Genomic DNA, 15,858 nt, shown 5'->3' with positions numbered 1-15,858 from the left:
TTATTTTGTGATATTTTAAACGACATAAACGAGACAGCAGTCGGACGCAAAACTACACTGGTTTGGTCCAATCCCCTTTCCATACTCTACCAGCACGCGCACGGAGCGCGCGCACCGAGGAAGCGTCAACCTGTAACGGTCAACAACCTAACTTCGTAGGAACTAGCTTAACATTTGTGAAGCTTTAACGAAACTGAAGCAGCAATACGATATCATAACATCATTTTGCTGCAGTCCCTCGCTCTTACTAGTAGTCTAGTAAAAATGATGAAATTAAACTGTGTCAATCTTGACAGGTTTATAGAGGAGTTTTCTCGGCTAGAGCGGGTAAGTAGCTAACATGAGCGATGCTAACTCACTGAATGCTAATTACGAATGTCTCTAAAGAGTCAGAAGTAGGCCTAATTATAGGTGTAACCTTAGTAAATGACCTTGACATCAGTAGTGAACTAATGGTAGTTGTTATTGTACAGTATCTCTAGTGCTCGTCTGCTATTTGGATAAAATAATAAACAAACTAAAGTTTATTAACTAAAATGTAAACCAGTCTGAAAACACGTAACTACAAAAATAATACGCCAAAGCCATATTCTCCAGGATGTATTGAAGTGCCCATTAGTAAGGACCTGAGCGGCCATGGTGAAGTAAGGTCACTCCAGTCCAAAGTGTAAAATATTTCCACTTGCCTTCACTTTAATGAAACAGAACATTACGGAGGTTAATGGCAAAAACAACGTGCTGGAGATCATGCTGGAGGATGCCAATCGACTCGTGAAATTCTCTATAACCAAGGAGAAAAGTCTCATTGAGGGTGAGTTTTTTCATTCTAAAACTAAGGGTCACGTTTGTTTTACCTCTTTTCTACAGCGTTTTCTAAGATTTAAGAGCCCTGTTGTTTGATTAGGTGTGTGTCTCCCTCTGCTGGTAGTTTTTCCAAATGACAGTTCAAGATATTAAATCACATTTTGTTTTTGGCTAATATATTTTAGGATATAATTAATTATACATTGTTCGGCAGCGCAGCATTTAAACATGCGATACATGGCTTTTATTTGCAAATGTTCCTCTAATTTGTGTGGGAAATATGAGTGAGTTTCATATAGTGTCAGGTAAAGACAGGCATGCAATACGTACAAAATACATTTCATCGGCTGTATAAACTTTAGGTCCCTTGTTCAGTGCTTATACAGGAACCTGCACATATGTGTGGCACATAAAAACCATCAAACCTTGAGATGTGTCAAATTCTATACCTGTTCCAGAGAGAGACTGTCTTCTTGTCACAGTGAACAGACTTCAGCAGACTCTGCAGGAGCAGTGCAACCTCAGAGGTAAAATCCTCAACAGCCCACAGCACTTCTACTTTACTAATTTACATAGTAAAATTCCAGATGAAATTATTTGTGAGGATTTTCATCATATATTCTGAAAACTGTTCATGTTGTAGTTGAGAATGAGAGACTGAAGAATGATATGGTGGATGTGAAACGACAGAATGAGAGAACAGCGGAGGTAAAGACTGAGGCCATTCGGATTCTGAGATTGCAATATAATGTGTTATTTGTATAAAACATTGTAGGTAGAGGTGTTTAGACCTTGCATTCATTTATGAACTACTTTAATTTGACAATCAGTACCTTAAGTATGCCTCCTCTGTTGCCTTTCAAAACCTTAAAACAAGCAATTCTAAAAGTTTGCATAGAAGCAATTTCAACTAGGAATGTGTCGTCGTCAGGAAGGGGAGGATAAGCTTCAGCGGCTCATCGGTGAAATGAGTGCAGAAGAGGAGAGACACAAGAGGGAGCTCGAGGCCGTATGGCAGCAGTGCAAGAGAGAGGTGGAGGACGCCCGCAGGGAGGCCGTCCATCAGTGTAAGTCCAAACAAAGCAGACAGTGCTGATGTTATAAGATGTTTAAGAGAATACTTATATTTTACACGTACAAAATAACCTCCCTACAGCCCCAGAGTCTTAATCCAAGGCAAACACATTAGATTTCTTTCACTTTTTTTTGTGAAATGCTATCAAAGTGACATAATGAGAGTTTTATAACAATAATAACAATATCAGCCCACAGCATGAGAGAAGAGAAGAGCATACATTTGTATATGTTATGGATTCATCTGTTGTTTTCCCTGACAGTGGAAGCCAAAGATGCTGAACTAAAGAATCTGCTGGAGGAGAAGCATCTGGATCTGGAGGAGATGAAAAAGAAGCTGAAGGACCAGGAGAGGGAGAGGCAGAGTGAGCTCCTCAAGTTACAGATGAAGGTAAATTAACCATGTATTAACCATGTAAAATGAAAAGTCAAAAGAATGTACTTTTTGGGAGTTTATTTCAAGATTAAGTGCAGCTCTGCTTTTCTCTTGAGTGGCCAGTTTCCACCTCTCTAAGCTCGTTGTTTTTTTCTGTACGATCTGACAGTTTGGTGCGAAGTTAGCCAGAGTTCAGAGTACAGCTCAGTTGAGCCAACAGCAGCAGCAGCAACAGCAACACAGCCTTCTTCCACAGAGTGTCTTCAAGAGGGTGAGCAGTATCTTTTACATCCTTCCTTTTACAGTATAGAGGCTGACTAACAGGATACAGAACACATTTAACTGGTAAACAGTCTGTAACTCTAGGTATTGGTGTGCAGGAACATACTTCATACTGTTCACCGGTTTGGAGTCAGTGAGGACAGCATCAGCTTTTACGTAATGTCACCTGGATGTCTGATCTTGTTATTCCCCACCTTCTTAGTAACATCAGGCTCACTGCCAGCATTGTTTACCGGGTGCAGCTTTTCACAAGAAACACTGAATAAAATATTTAGAATGAGCATTTTGTTATGAGAAACATGTTGCATGTCGTGTTTGGATTGCCGGTTTTCTAGTGTATTGTGTGTGGATTAACTGTGACTGTGTTTCCTCAGAAGCTGCAGTTCTTCCAGGAGGAGAAAAACAAGGAGATTGTCGCTCTGCGTCAGCGAATCAAAGAGCTGGAAGACGGCCAGCGTGTCGGCGGTTTCAATGACAGTCGGCTGAAGAAGAGGAGGATCTAATTTAGTAAGCGGCTAGCAACCCATCGTCTCCACAGGTGCACGAATCTCCTGTGAGTGACTAGTGCGCAGAGAGCACATGCAAACACAGGCCATGCTCCCGTCTAAGGCTTTAATCCAATCACATGAATGCGAGGGAGGGAGGGAGGGAGGGAGGGAGGAGGCGCTGAAGCAGTGGAAGGTGCACTGCTGAGTGAATCAGTTAGCTGGAAGGTCAATTCCATTCAGGGGATTAAAGCCGTTCATCTCCTTTCATTCCAAAAAAACAAAATAAACCATTAAACTAATTCCTCTTGTTTATTTCAGATTCCTTGAAGACAAACTTGTATTCTTCTAATCTTGATTTTTGTTTTTTTAAAGCAGAGCTGTTGAACTCTACACACTCTGTATTTTGTGTTCAGAGACTTCCATTGTTGATGTTTAGGAAAGGAGAAGTCTGCAAAGATCTGCTTTTCTCTTTATATCGATCAAAGTTGGTGGAGGGTTCAGTGAGAACATTTTAGGTAATGCAGTCCTGCTGCCTAACTGGTTTGAGCTCAACGCCAGGATCCATTTCTGTGATTGGTTATGTTAGATTTAAGATACGTTGGTGTGAATAGATATTTGAGTTTAAAAAATCTGACCTGTGCAATGCATTGTTGGATATTAGTTTTACAACATGTTAACAAATAGCATAAACCTTAAATTTGGAGATTAATCAGAATCTATTCATCTTTAAAATGTATTTCTTAAGAAAATATGCCAAATAGTCACGAGTCCCAGCTTCCCAAATGTGAGCCATTGCAACTTTTCTTTGTCGTATGTAATAGAAAACACAAGCAATATGCAGAATTTGATTTGATCAAAGACTAAAACGTGTCCTGAGCTGGATTTTTTACGGTTGAAAAATGCTTGTCAGAGCTTTCTGTTGAGCGAACAATGTCACTGTTACCTCACATATATTTGGCATTAGAGCACTGCAACGTGTTGCTTATGAGCCGACATGTTTGCAGACATGAAAATATCTGTGATGTCAAATTATATTTAGCACACATTATTTAAAAGAGAGCAGAATCTGTCTTTTGACGTACAGTGTCTCCCTGCTGTCCCTCACAGGGACGACCTGCATGAAGACGCTCTGCCTGGTGAAGTGTTGACCTTGCGTTCTGTAATCTCTTTATCAGCGCTGCTCAGCCGACGTCTGAAGGGGACGGAGAGCTAATCTCTATGGGAACATTGGCTAACACTGTTGCATAACATTTCATCTCGGCAAAGACTAAGAGATCGACCTGAGCTGCACAACACGGCCATGTCTCTCCCAAAGGTGCACTTTGCTAACACCTGCAAGCCAAAGCGGTCACTCTAGATACAAATGTGCTCATATATTTGTTGCATTCTTTTGGCGTAATTTTGTTTTTGCCGCCCTGAACTGATGTTCATTTGAATGGATGACAGGGGCCCGAATTAAAACAGGATTAGAGTTCATGACACCACTTTAATCCATCATCAATTTAGGAGGGAAGGGTGAATAGGTGCACAGTGACGGGTGTCCGTCCACTTGACCGATGTCTCCAACAGACACGCCTCCTGTGTTCTCGGCCGTCAGTGTACAGTAGACTGTTCCTCGAGGACGGAGGAGGCGACTGATGGAACCATTCAGCTCACCGTAGTGGCAGCTTTTCTGGATCCTTCTGGGCCAAAAGAACACCTTTTTTTTCATGTTGCTGCGTGCAACGGATTCTACGTGTGCGTTTTGATGCAGTTCAAACATTTGGAAACTTGGTAAGAAACAACAATCTTGTTTTCTATATTTGTCTTAGATCTCTTTGTTAAATACCTACTGTCCTTTTGCAGTCGTTTGCAGTGATAAAAGTTTCTGGTGTAGACTTAAAATATGTGTTTCATTGAAAAGCGTAGCTGATGTATATTATGGGAACATTTAAAGGGGAATGTGATCACATTGACTCAGTATGACTAGTCAAAAACTAGTATAGGTGAAGTCTTATATTCTTGTTTCCTCATGAAGACTTGATACATTAAAACTATTTTATTTACTCAACTACTTTACTTTAGATGATGATACGATGTTAAGGCATTGACAAATGGTGTTTCCAGTGAAATATGGTGCGTTTTAGCATCCTATTATCAATTTCAAGAAAAAAAACAACAACTGCTGTATGTCGAAACCTTGAGCCGGTAAAGACTCGTGTGACTTGTTTTCGAAGATGACCTCATCCTGCAGCAGAAATGCTTGGACACCAGTACCAGGTGGCGGTCACCAGGCGCCACCACAGCCTCTACAGCCTGTCGGACAGCTCCGAGTTGGGCCTGGACGATGAGGAGGCCGACGGCCCGCAGCGCCTCACCCCCCTGCAGAAGCTCACCACTGACTTGTGCAAGGACGAGAAGACCATCAAGGACCTGATCATAGGCCGCAGGGTGGGCTTCTACAAGGTCCGCGGGGAGATCGGCTCCGGGACCTTCTCCAGGGTCAAACTGGCTTTCCACACTCTGACTAAAGGTAGGTGCTTTCTATCATAGGTTTGCTTTGTTTACAAAATGAGATGGACCTTGTGAAGCTTTTTTTGTCTATCCAACAGTATTCAGTTTATCATAATATGTATTCAAATTTGGCGTTGTTGACCGTTGTTTAATGTTTCGGTGTCCCTTCGTCCTTGTAGATAAAGTGGCCCTGAAGATCCTGGATCGGACCAGGTTGGACAGTCACGCCCAGCGTCTGCTCTCCAAGGAGATCAGCAGCATGGAGTGCCTGCAGCACCCCAACGTGGTCTGTCTGTACGAGGTGGTGGAGACGCCGAGCCGTCTCTACCTGGTGCTGGAGTACGCGGGAGGAGGAGACCTCCACAACAGGATCTCCACCGAAGGAAAAATGTCCGACAACACCTGCAAGATCACCTTCGCACAGATCCTTGCTGCTATCAAATACATGGTTCGTGAAGAAGAGCTCAAAAATGTGTGTTTTTCCAATCATGGCGTTGTATTTATTTATTTGATCATTGTGTGTTTTGCTGTGCAGCACAACATCAACGTCATTCACCGGGACCTGAAGGCGGAGAACGTCCTGTTCACGAGCAGCGGCTGCGTGAAGGTGGCGGACTTTGGGTTCAGCACGCGGGTTTCCAACCGCAGCGACGCCCTCGACACCTTCTGTGGCTCGCCGCCCTACGCCGCCCCGGAGCTCTTCAAGGATGAGTGCTACCTGGGGGCCCCGGTGGACGTGTGGGCCATGGGGGTCCTGCTTTTCTTCATGGTGACCGGCACTATGCCGTTCCGCGCCGAGACCATGGGGAAGCTGCGGCGCTGCGTCATCCAATGCGCCTACACCCTCCCTCCCTGGGTGCCGGGCCCCTGCCAGAGGCTCATCAAGGGCATCTTAAAGGTAGTGCCCTGTGAGCGCTACGCCGTGGACCAGATGCTGGGCTGCGATTGGCTGTTACCTGTGGAGTTCCCCTGGACGTTTGTGTCTCCGGAACCAGTGAACCCTCTGCAGAGCCTGCTGGACTCAGATAGCGGGGCCCTGGAGGAGGAGGTGGAGGAGGAGGTCATAAGCTCGCTGGAGGAGCTCGGCTTCACCACCGAACACCTGCAGAACAATCGGCCCAAAGACAGCCGCAACCCCGTCACCGGGGTTTATCGGATCCTGCTCCACCGAGCCCAGAAGAGGAGGGGCTGCGACAGTGTCCCAGTGGTCCGAGGGATGGTGAGGGACCCCAAGAGGGAGGGGCTCCGAGCCTACAGGGGCCTCAGACACACCTCCAAATTATGTGTGCTTTCATAAAACACTCTTCTAGACACTTCAGCACAGTTTTTATACTGACTTATTTTATCAACACTGGAAATTAGTAGAAATAGTGATTTTTTTATTTCCTTTTACATTGTTTTGCAGAACAACTTTTTGGGATAGCCATGTATGTTAAAGTGCCTGAAGAAGTAACATTTGTGGAAGAATCCCTTTAAATTGAACTTTTCCTTCTCATTTGTTTGTGAAAGTATTCTGTGTGTTAAAGACGAAAAGCTTGAGATAATTTTGTCTAAATATTTTTTCCCTCCGATTTCTAAAATAGTCACAGATTCTCTTTACAAGCTCCCAAACAGTTAGTTTACAGTGCTGTCTTGGCTAATGAGTCATTTATCTGTGCATAAACTCTAATGCAAAATATATGTGTGCACTTGTTTTTTTTAGCTTTTCAATTTGAAGTTCATGGGTTTAATAAATCTAAACATTGTTTGTTAAAGTGAGAAGGGAAATCTTGCAGCTACTTGAACAAATCCTGTCTCTTGAAAACCTTCTTATTGTTTAGGAAAAACTCCACAAAGAGGTGGAGGAGAAGAAAACCCCCAGATGCGTCACGCAGCTTCCATTGTGGAGGCCGAGCAGGTGGCTGCCGCTGCACCCAAACAGAGCCGAGCTCGCGTCTTTGTGCCCTGTTTACCAAAAGTTTCACTAAGTGCCTGCGAGTAAATAATAGCCGCGACAGCAGCTGGCAGGACACCAGATGACACTCGGGGACCCCGTCTCCACAACCGGCCCAAACCAGCCCAGACCCAAACCTGGCTGGCCCCCTCTCGCACTGGAGAACCCACTCACCCCCGCACTCCTCCCCGCCCCGCCCCGCCCTGCCCTGCCCGACCCCCACCAGCAGGACGCGGCAGATGGCGCGGCGTGGCAAGCGGAGACATCTGCAGGCCGAACAATAGGCGCTCTATGCGGACCGCTGGAGCTGACAGGCCCGGCGCTCCCGGTATTGTCCGCTGTGCTATACACATGCAGATGAGGTCTGCTGGAGGAGGGACCGAGTTTTTTTTTTTATTACTGCAGGGAGCAGATGACAGGCCTTAGCGCCTTCCATGCAAATCTGCTGAGTTTGAAACTTTTGTTAGTTTCATAACCACCCCTCCTCCTCTCTGACCCCTCACCTCCTACACACACACACACACACACACACGAGCTTTGCACGAGAAAGTGAAAACACATCACACCAAACTTTTTTTTTTTTTTATGTTTTATTAAGCATTTTCCACTTAGGATTTCAAACTTTTCACACATTTCTAAAGTGAAACTGTGACAAAGATGCATTACTTTGTTTCAAATATTGTTCCAACAGGATCGGAATATTCAAATATGTTGTTTTTCTTAACATTTCTGTATTCAGTACATAATTAAGTGTTTATAAGACAAGCTTACAAATCATTTTATATATTTTTTTAACATTAACTTAAATTCGCCATTTTCTAAAGTGAAACCTTTAGAGAATAATGTTTTCAATATTTTTCTTTTTTTTAAAAATCTTTTAGAGTATCATTTGTCATTTTTAAATTTCTAAAGTGAAACCTTTAGAGAATTAAGACAATTCTGGAAAGTGGGAAACATATCCGCTGATTGCAACTGATGTCATGTTGCTCAGCAAAGAGAACATCTTTAAAAAAAGTCTTTTTTTTTAAGAACGCCTCTTTCTCAGCACCGCTTCTTCTCCTGCTGCGCGTGCTTCAACGTGCGACGTTTGGCCCGTGGGACGCACGGGACGCAGAACTCGCATCTCCTTCCTCTCCAGACCTCATCCGCACAAAGAATGAGGGTCGATGTGTCGCTCTTGTGGCATACCGGACTCTCATTCACATAAAGAATGGGAGTCATCTTGGCATGGACGGGACAAGAGGCGACGGTTCACGGGCGGCCCCCAAGGGCCGGCGCCGTGCTGCCTGGACGGGATTCCTCCTCAGGAGTATCCAGGGATGAGCAGAAACAGGGTCATCCTGGTCGTCAGGATGAGTATTTCCCAAAAAGAAGCTTTGCAGCATCTGAGCAAGAGAGGAGCCGAGGCCCCGGATCAACGCTCGGGGAGGCTGATCTCGGGAACCCAGTCGTTCACGCTGCGGCTCTCCTCACAGAACAGGTGCAGCTTCTCCAGAGCAGGGTCCTCCCAAGAGCCCTCAGCTGGGTTCTGTTCAAACAGGAGGAGGAAAGAGGCTTTAGTCACGTGTTTCTTTCAACAGGCATCACATATAGACTTTCTGACACCATTTAGAATCGCACGGTCATCTGAGCTCTACATACCGTGATGAGGACGCAGTGAGCGTCTTCAAGCTGCTCCGCCTTGTCGCCAACAATCTCAGCCAGACGCTGCATGTCGCTCACTCGGACGATGCTGATGCCGTTGTCGAAGCAGAAGGACTGGATGAGGGTGAAGTGGATCTGCAGAGCGATGTCGCACTCGAACTCCTCGTCCACGGCCAGGACGCAGAAAGACACGCTGTCCGGGTCACTGCAGAGATAAAAGGGGGGAGAAAGACCATGAGATTCCATCCAATAATGACCCAAAACTGTGTGGATGTTGAAAATGCAACAGGCTAAATCTTCAGTTTAGAGTTTTTATACTTACAGGTTCATAACTTTGGCGCACTCGTAGACACCGACGGTGAGGGCGTCGTTGTCCTTGGCGGACACCAGGACCTCCTCCAGGGCTTTGCCGGTGCACTCGGCACGCTCGGTGTGCTGCTTCTGGATCAGAACTTCCTCGAGAGTCATGATGAAGGAGTACGAAGATATTCCGCAAAGGGAGAGTTTTAGAGAAGTTTGTTCAGAGAGTTAATCCGAAAGGGAGCAGAGTGCTTGTAGACCGGCAGCCTCCCTCTTTTATACCCTACAGCTCGTGCGGCGCAGTGAAAGCGCTGCGCTCTGATTGGCTGGAGATGAATGGTGTATTGGTATGATAATGCCTTTGTCACACTTCGGCTCGTGGCAGATTGATGGGGGTCATCTAGCCACGCACGCACGCCTCCCCCCTAACACCCCCCAACACCCCCTTACCCCCTCAGCCATCAGCCTGGCCTGAAACTAAAAATAGCTTCATTAAAAAAACAGTTTGATTACTCTGCAGCACTTTTTGTGCAAGATAGAGAGAAACACAACCGGCGGTTCGAGTTGCAGCGATGGTTGCAGCGATGCATTGCACGTTTACATGCACTTAGAACAAACCCTAAAGAGCACAGAAGGTTCATGTTGTCCTTTCTGCAAAACACGACACACTGACAAGTTTAAGCCCCACGAGCCTCTTTTTAAACTTCAAAACATTAAATATGAACTCGACTAAAAGAAAACACAACAAACCCCCTAAAACAGTTTCTTCTGTTTTAGGTTTTTGAGTATTTTAGCAGCAACATGGAGAAAGTGTGATGCAGCCCCTCCCCCCCTTACAGCCGAGAGAAAGGGCAGGTGGATGATGCCATCTGTGGACTAGAGGCTGGCCGTAAAACGGCCCCATTGTGCGCACAGAAACCCTGTATTATCTCGGTTCCCCATACAAATGCAAATGACCAGCGCGTGCCAGAACGCTGTGCGTGCTGCGCAATCTGCGCTGCTGGCCCATGCTGACCACGTGGCCATCAGCTGTCCAGAAAAGCCTTGCTGGGTTTTTATTTATTTAGCCTACTCTGGGGAGTTCAGGGGGGCCACACGGACTGCATTCTATAGGACAACTTATTGCACTTTTACGTTTATTGCACGCGTGTTTGGTGCGTTTACGCAGCGAATGTCCTCTGATCACAAACAACTTTCTGTTCTTCTCCAAACACTTTTAAGCACCACGAAACTTTCACGCGCTGCTTGATTTTGTTATATTTAATAGACGATGTGTAGATGTACTGAATTTCATCATTTGTGCCTTTAAATCAAATTATTTCTGACACACTTATATTGATTTCCGGTCACTTTTACGCACGACGAAACTTTTACGCACGGCTCCATTCGCCACCTCCATGAAGCAGTATCTTCCTAACAGCTCGTGCTTATTTGCTTCAAGTTGTATCTGCATAATAATACAAAACTCATCTCGCATCGGGTCAGGCCTGCTGCCGCTGCTGCGTAAACAGAGGAGGGGGGCTGGAGTGGAGAGGCAGGAGACACAGGTTGGCGGTGATTGATTCAGCGCTATTGTTCTGCGGAAGGCAGAGCGGCAGATGGAGAACTGAAGCCCCCCCCCCTCCCCAAACCCAGGTCAATCCCGACCCCAGGGCGCGCCGATCTTTTGTCTACAAGTCTTCACATTCGCCAGTCTGTTGTCTGAGTTTTTATTACATTTGAATGCCAAAGGGAAGCTTATGGTCTAAACTTTCACTATAAAAAAAGTGTGTTATCTCCAAACTATCCCAGACGTGTAAAAGCAGATCGAAATCACGTCCAGTGTGAGCTGTAAACACGTAGGAGAAGGCGATGCAAACGCTCTTATCTGATACTGCAGCGTTATTTGTTTATTTTGACTTTCGGTTTCTGCAAACTCATCAGCACATGATCTGACGTTGGAAGCAAAGTTTGATTTGCATCCAGCTGAGAGAGAGAGACTCACACACTGAGATATAGGAAGGATCAGCTTGCATGGCCGCAGGGCAGGCGCGTGCAAATCGATACCGACCTATTGTTGCTGAAGCACATCTGCCAGACGGAGGCCTCCCCGGCAGCGCGCGACAGGTGCTGCTGGTCAGGACTCCTCTGTGACCCGCGGCCACTCAGCAAAGCCCCGAACCCCTTTGTAAGGACGGATCGTGTCAGCTGCAGGACGAGATTTTAAGGCTCATGTGTGTGCAAATATGACTCAGTCGAATAGTTTATCTTAAAGATGAAACAAATACATTTTGCATTGATGCAATGCGTGTTTCTGAGTCATGAAACAAGCAAAAATCAAAAGTGTGACTCACTTTGCGTTTGTCTTCGTGTTTTGTTTAGTCTAAAAACTTTAAAACAATATTTACAGTGGATCGAAAAATTGCCATCACGCCCAGCAGGTGCTGTCTGACTCCCTTTGTCCCCCCCACTCCCCCCCTCCTTCCCCCCGGGGACAGATGGTATCGCTCGGTTGCTATGGAGAGTGAAGCAGGCAGAGAGATAGAGCATGCAGGCATCTCCAGATGCCACGCGCCTCAAGTGAGGCCCACCTTTAGGCATGCAAAGCAGCGGCGCGTGCCACTGCCCAATCTACACGTCGACGGTGCACGCAGTGAAAATTGGTCACGAGTTAAGGCTACAAGTCTGTCTGACATCCAATGTAATTAAGGTGGTTAGTGAGCATTATGACACACACAACTGTACCAGAAACAAATCTATATTCTATCATTTCTTTTCTGCAAACTTCAAAAATGTCCGCTCCTTCAAACTGGAAAAAAAGTGTCTTCTGCAACATTCTGTAAGCAAAAGAGGAGGAACATGAGTGTATTCATGCTTTATAGTTTTAACATTTTGAAAGTATTTTTTCCAGGTGTTTCTTTTATACAGCATGGAAACATTAAGAGGCAAAATGTTACACATTTTCTTATACTTCAAGAACATTCAGAGAACAAAACTGGATTCATTTTGACAGAAATCAAATGTAACTTAAAGGTTTCAGTTCAGTCATATTGTGTTGTGATGACGTAAAGTGCTGTAGATCCTGTCCTCTTTTGAATGAGAGTTGCGTATAATTTTTCCCGATCTTTAAGTACTTTGACGACAACAGTCTGGTCTCCCTGTGTGGTTTCATTATTCCTGCAAGCTGAAAGAATCCCTTGAAGGTCACAGAGTTTCTACATCTGATCCTTTCAACCAATACTTCCCCCGACTTTCTAAGACTTTTCTATAGGCACGCGTCCCAGAGGGTGTGGCGGGGGCTGCAGGCCTGTTGTCGCCCATTGTGCCCCAAACGGCCAATCAGAGAGTGAGCGTGTGCCGGCTCTGCAGTATAAATTCTGTCAGATCCTTGGAGGGGGACACAAACACTCCTCTCTGGACTTTCTGACCACATCAGCTGAACTGTAAGCTAAAGCATCACCATGCAGTCTCCTGGCAAATCTCTGAAGGAAGCTCTGCTCTGTGCTCAGGGCGAGGAACGGCTCACTGTTGGAGTCTACGAGAGCGCCAAAATCATGACTGAGTAAGTAAAGTGAACATGACTGAAGTGTGACTTTGGCACCCTCGCTTAGCAACCAACATGAACCATGTCTATCAGCAGCATCTAACTGAGAGTTGACTTCTCTTTGTCCACAGTGACCCGGACAGCGTGTCTTTCTGCGTCCTGGCCGTGGACGAGGACTTCGAGGGCGACATCGCTCTGCAGATCCACTTCACCCTCATCCAGTCCTTCTGCTTCGACAACGGCATCAGCATCGTCCGAGTGAGCGACATGCAGTGTCTGGCTGAGATCGTCGGCGACAAGGCGGAGCAGCTTGAAGACGCTCACTGCGTCCTCATCACGGTATGTAGAGCTCAGATGACCGTGCAATTCTAAATGGTGTCAGAAGTCTGTATGTGATGCCTTTTTGAAAGAAACACGTGACTAAAGCCTCTTTCCTCCTCCTGTTTGAACAGAACCCAGCTGATGGCTCTTGGGAGGACCCTGCTCTGGAGAAGCTGCACCTGTTCTGTGAGGAGAGCCGCAGCGTGAACGACTGGGTTCCCGAGATCAGCCTCCCCGAGCGTTGATCCGGGGCCTCGGCTCCTCTCTTGCTCAGATGCTGCAAAGCTTCTTTTTGGGAAATACTCATCCTGACGACCAGGATGACCCTGTTTCTGCTCATCCCTGGATACTCCTGAGGAGGAATCCCGTCCAGGCAGCACGGCGCCGGCCCTCGGGGGCCGCCCGTGAACCGTCGCCTCTTGTCCCGTCCATGCCAAGATGACTCTCATTCTTTATGTGAATGAGAGTCCGGTATGCCACAAGAGCGACACATCGACCCTCATTCTTTGTGCGGATGAGGTCTGGAGAGGAAGGAGATGCGAGTTCTGCGTCCCGTGCGTCCCACGGGCCAAACGTCGCACGTTGAAGCACGCGCAGCAGGAGAAGAAGCGGTGCTGAGAAAGAGGCGTTCTTAAAAAAAAAGACTTTTTTTAAAGATGTTCTCTTTGCTGAGCAACATGACATCAGTTGCAATCAGCGGATATGTTTCCCACTTTCCAGAATTGTCTTAATTCTCTAAAGGTTTCACTTTAGAAATTTAACAATGACAAATGATATTCCTTAAAAAGTATAGGAAAAAAAAAATACTATCTATAAGGTTTCACTATAGATATGTAACATTGAGAGGAAAAAAACATAAAAAATGTGTTAAAATGAAAAGAAAACAAGTATGTTGATCTGAAATATAAAGAAACAATGTAATTCCTGAGGGTTTCACTTCAGCTGTATTCATGTAAATGGTATAACATGATCACGTCCTGTTTGATTTGTTATAAGATGAAAGCTCTAAAAATAAAATGTTCAAATTCAGCATTCTGCCTTCTGACTGCCTTTTTTCAGCCTTTTCTTCTGCAAACCTTCTCCAAACTATTTTGGCTTTTGCTATTTTAAAATCTTAACACAGCTGTGATCAGCCTGCAGCTCAAAACATGTCAGGTGTTTATACCTTTACCTCACATCAAATAAGCTCTGAGGATGCTTTCGATTTGGAAAACCGATGTATTTGCTGCTTCTAAATGTGAGATGCTTCAAGAAAATCCGACTGCTTTCACTAGATGGAGGCAATAGATGAAACATAGTGCAGTGTTTGACATTCATGCAATTTGAATGCGATACCTGTAATGCAAGTTTTGCAATGCAAGTATCGGTTAATGTGCATCACAATGCCATTCATGTGTTTGGATGGTGACTCGGGTGGAGCTGGCCTTGATGGATACATTTCCCATCTCCTTTTATTGAGGACACGTGTCATCTCAAGGCTGTACGACAGATGAGTAACAGTTCTGTCCTCCACTCAGGCATGAAAGCAGGCAAGCAGTGTCACATGTGTGTCACATGTGTTCACTTCACAGAGTCTACATGATACAGAAGTGGTTGTGGTTTCATCCCTCAGACCCTGGCCTCCCTTTGAGCAGGTTTTAAAATGATGCAGTTGGTGGTTTTTAACAGCCGAAGTGTAAAAAGAAAAACACAATTTGAGCTTTATTTTGGCGAAGCTAATCGCCAGCTGGCTTTGGCTGCAAATTTCCAGCACAAACAGGCAGCTCTTAGCAAGACAGTGAATGAACATATTTCCCAACAGTATTCAAGAGGCAAAGCAATTTTAAGATGTGTTCAGGCACGACGAGAGATAACTTCTCTTTCCAGAGATCTAAAACCTTGCAGCATCCTGGCATCTCTGTTCTTTTTTATGCATTTATTTTTTTGTACTGTTGGTTAACGATCAGATATGATTGACAGGATCTTTCTCCACAGTAACTCTCGTAAGATGTTTTCTGATTTTGTGCGACCCAGTGATTCAGTGCGTTTACAGAAATAAGAGTGAGACTAACTTTAGCTATAATGGTTAACAGTTGCTGTCGTCTCATTTCCTGATGCCGCCTCCATTGAAGTGGAGAACATTCAACCAAACTGAAACTGCAGCTTAATGAAGGTGATCTCTTGCTCCTGGCACACTTTGGCTTTTCTTTTCTTCCTCTCATTTGTGATTCAGAGCCCTTAAGAGGCTTTTGTGACTTTGGATCCGAAACTCTGCAGTGACCGGCCGCATGCAAGTCAAACTATTGTGGAGTCAACAGCTGCTGCAGCCCCCATGCCCCACTGTGACACACACACACACATACACACACACACACACACACACACACACACACACACACACACACACACACACACACACACACACACACACACACACACACTCTCTCTCTCTCTCTCCCACAATGCAATGTTTCACCAGAAAACAAGTGATTCTAAGTCTGCACAGTTGAGACATACGAACCCTGAACCGGCTCCATCAGCCACTGTGATGAGCATATACACAAACCTTCCTGCCAAAAAAAAAAAAAAGAAAGACAAAATAGAGCAAGCAGGACCAGCTGAAAAGCCCTTTGAATCACCC

At 45.4% G+C, this 15,858-nt stretch overlaps 5 protein-coding genes across 6 annotated transcripts in view; 3 read left to right on the top strand and 2 right to left on the bottom strand.

Moving 5' to 3' along the window:
* Nucleotides 1-15,858, bottom strand: part of LOC311030208 (cytochrome c oxidase subunit 5B, mitochondrial-like) — a 115,875-nt gene that overhangs the window by 55,327 nt on the left and 44,690 nt on the right. The window lies entirely within an intron of this gene.
* Nucleotides 153-4,469, top strand: ccdc152 (coiled-coil domain containing 152). 2 transcript variants are annotated; one of them, XM_084035837.1, is made up of 9 exons: nucleotides 153-327; nucleotides 706-811; nucleotides 1,263-1,331; nucleotides 1,448-1,512; nucleotides 1,736-1,871; nucleotides 2,142-2,269; nucleotides 2,424-2,525; nucleotides 2,911-3,043; nucleotides 4,132-4,469. In XM_084035837.1, exons 1-8 carry the CDS (start codon nucleotides 265-267, stop codon nucleotides 3,037-3,039), a joined length of 798 nt encoding a protein of 265 aa, XP_083891963.1. In that variant the 5' UTR covers nucleotides 153-264; the 3' UTR covers nucleotides 3,040-3,043; nucleotides 4,132-4,469. The 2 variants fall into 2 exon arrangements, with proteins under 2 accessions (XP_083891963.1, XP_083891962.1); XM_084035836.1 differs by lacking the exon at nucleotides 4,132-4,469 and having other exon boundaries at nucleotides 2,911-3,300.
* nim1kb (NIM1 serine/threonine protein kinase) lies at nucleotides 4,647-7,038 on the top strand. Its single transcript, XM_084035835.1, has 4 exons — nucleotides 4,647-4,797; nucleotides 5,241-5,536; nucleotides 5,697-5,965; nucleotides 6,053-7,038. The coding sequence occupies exons 2-4, from the start codon at nucleotides 5,263-5,265 to the stop codon at nucleotides 6,812-6,814; spliced, it is 1,305 nt and encodes a 434-aa protein (XP_083891961.1). The 5' UTR covers nucleotides 4,647-4,797; nucleotides 5,241-5,262; the 3' UTR covers nucleotides 6,815-7,038.
* Nucleotides 8,052-9,607, bottom strand: LOC311030207 (growth arrest and DNA damage-inducible protein GADD45 gamma-like). Its single transcript, XM_084035840.1, has 3 exons — nucleotides 9,417-9,607; nucleotides 9,092-9,299; nucleotides 8,052-8,978 (listed from the first exon to the last, which is right to left on the bottom strand). The coding sequence occupies exons 1-3, from the start codon at nucleotides 9,560-9,562 to the stop codon at nucleotides 8,865-8,867; spliced, it is 468 nt and encodes a 155-aa protein (XP_083891966.1). The 5' UTR covers nucleotides 9,563-9,607; the 3' UTR covers nucleotides 8,052-8,864.
* LOC311029607 (growth arrest and DNA damage-inducible protein GADD45 gamma-like) lies at nucleotides 12,482-14,161 on the top strand. Its single transcript, XM_084034831.1, has 3 exons — nucleotides 12,482-12,935; nucleotides 13,049-13,256; nucleotides 13,370-14,161. The coding sequence occupies exons 1-3, from the start codon at nucleotides 12,835-12,837 to the stop codon at nucleotides 13,481-13,483; spliced, it is 423 nt and encodes a 140-aa protein (XP_083890957.1). The 5' UTR covers nucleotides 12,482-12,834; the 3' UTR covers nucleotides 13,484-14,161.

This window comes from Eutrigla gurnardus (genome assembly GCF_963514095.1).
Source record: "Eutrigla gurnardus genome assembly, chromosome: 19".
Taxonomy (NCBI): Eukaryota; Metazoa; Chordata; class Actinopteri; order Perciformes; family Triglidae; genus Eutrigla; species Eutrigla gurnardus.
The sequence above is the reverse complement of the archived record's forward strand: the minus strand, read 5'-3'. Positions and strand labels throughout refer to the sequence as shown.

Bases quoted from the DNA above. Each gene is read 5' to 3' on its own strand.
- ccdc152 (XM_084035837.1), top strand. From the start codon at position 265: ATGATGAAATTAAACTGTGTCAATCTTGACAGGTTTATAGAGGAGTTT. The intron at 812-1,262 runs GTGAGTTTTTTC...TACCTGTTCCAG, and splicing joins GGAGAAAAGTCTCATTGAGG to AGAGAGACTGTCTTCTTGTC. The intron at 2,526-2,910 runs GTGAGCAGTATC...GTGTTTCCTCAG, and splicing joins CACAGAGTGTCTTCAAGAGG to AAGCTGCAGTTCTTCCAGGA.
- LOC311029607 (XM_084034831.1), top strand. From the start codon at position 12,835: ATGCAGTCTCCTGGCAAATCTCTGAAGGAAGCTCTGCTCTGTGCTCAG. The intron at 12,936-13,048 runs GTAAGTAAAGTG...CTTTGTCCACAG, and splicing joins AGCGCCAAAATCATGACTGA to TGACCCGGACAGCGTGTCTT. The intron at 13,257-13,369 runs GTATGTAGAGCT...CTGTTTGAACAG, and splicing joins CTCACTGCGTCCTCATCACG to AACCCAGCTGATGGCTCTTG.
- LOC311030207 (XM_084035840.1), bottom strand. From the start codon at position 9,562: ATGACTCTCGAGGAAGTTCTGATCCAGAAGCAGCACACCGAGCGTGCC. The intron at 9,300-9,416 runs GTAAGTATAAAA...TTATCTCTGCAG, and splicing joins TGCGCCAAAGTTATGAACCT to TGACCCGGACAGCGTGTCTT. The intron at 8,979-9,091 runs GTATGTAGAGCT...CTGTTTGAACAG, and splicing joins CTCACTGCGTCCTCATCACG to AACCCAGCTGAGGGCTCTTG.
- nim1kb (XM_084035835.1), top strand. From the start codon at position 5,263: ATGCTTGGACACCAGTACCAGGTGGCGGTCACCAGGCGCCACCACAGC. The intron at 5,537-5,696 runs GTAGGTGCTTTC...TCGTCCTTGTAG, and splicing joins TTTCCACACTCTGACTAAAG to ATAAAGTGGCCCTGAAGATC. The intron at 5,966-6,052 runs GTTCGTGAAGAA...TTTGCTGTGCAG, and splicing joins TTGCTGCTATCAAATACATG to CACAACATCAACGTCATTCA.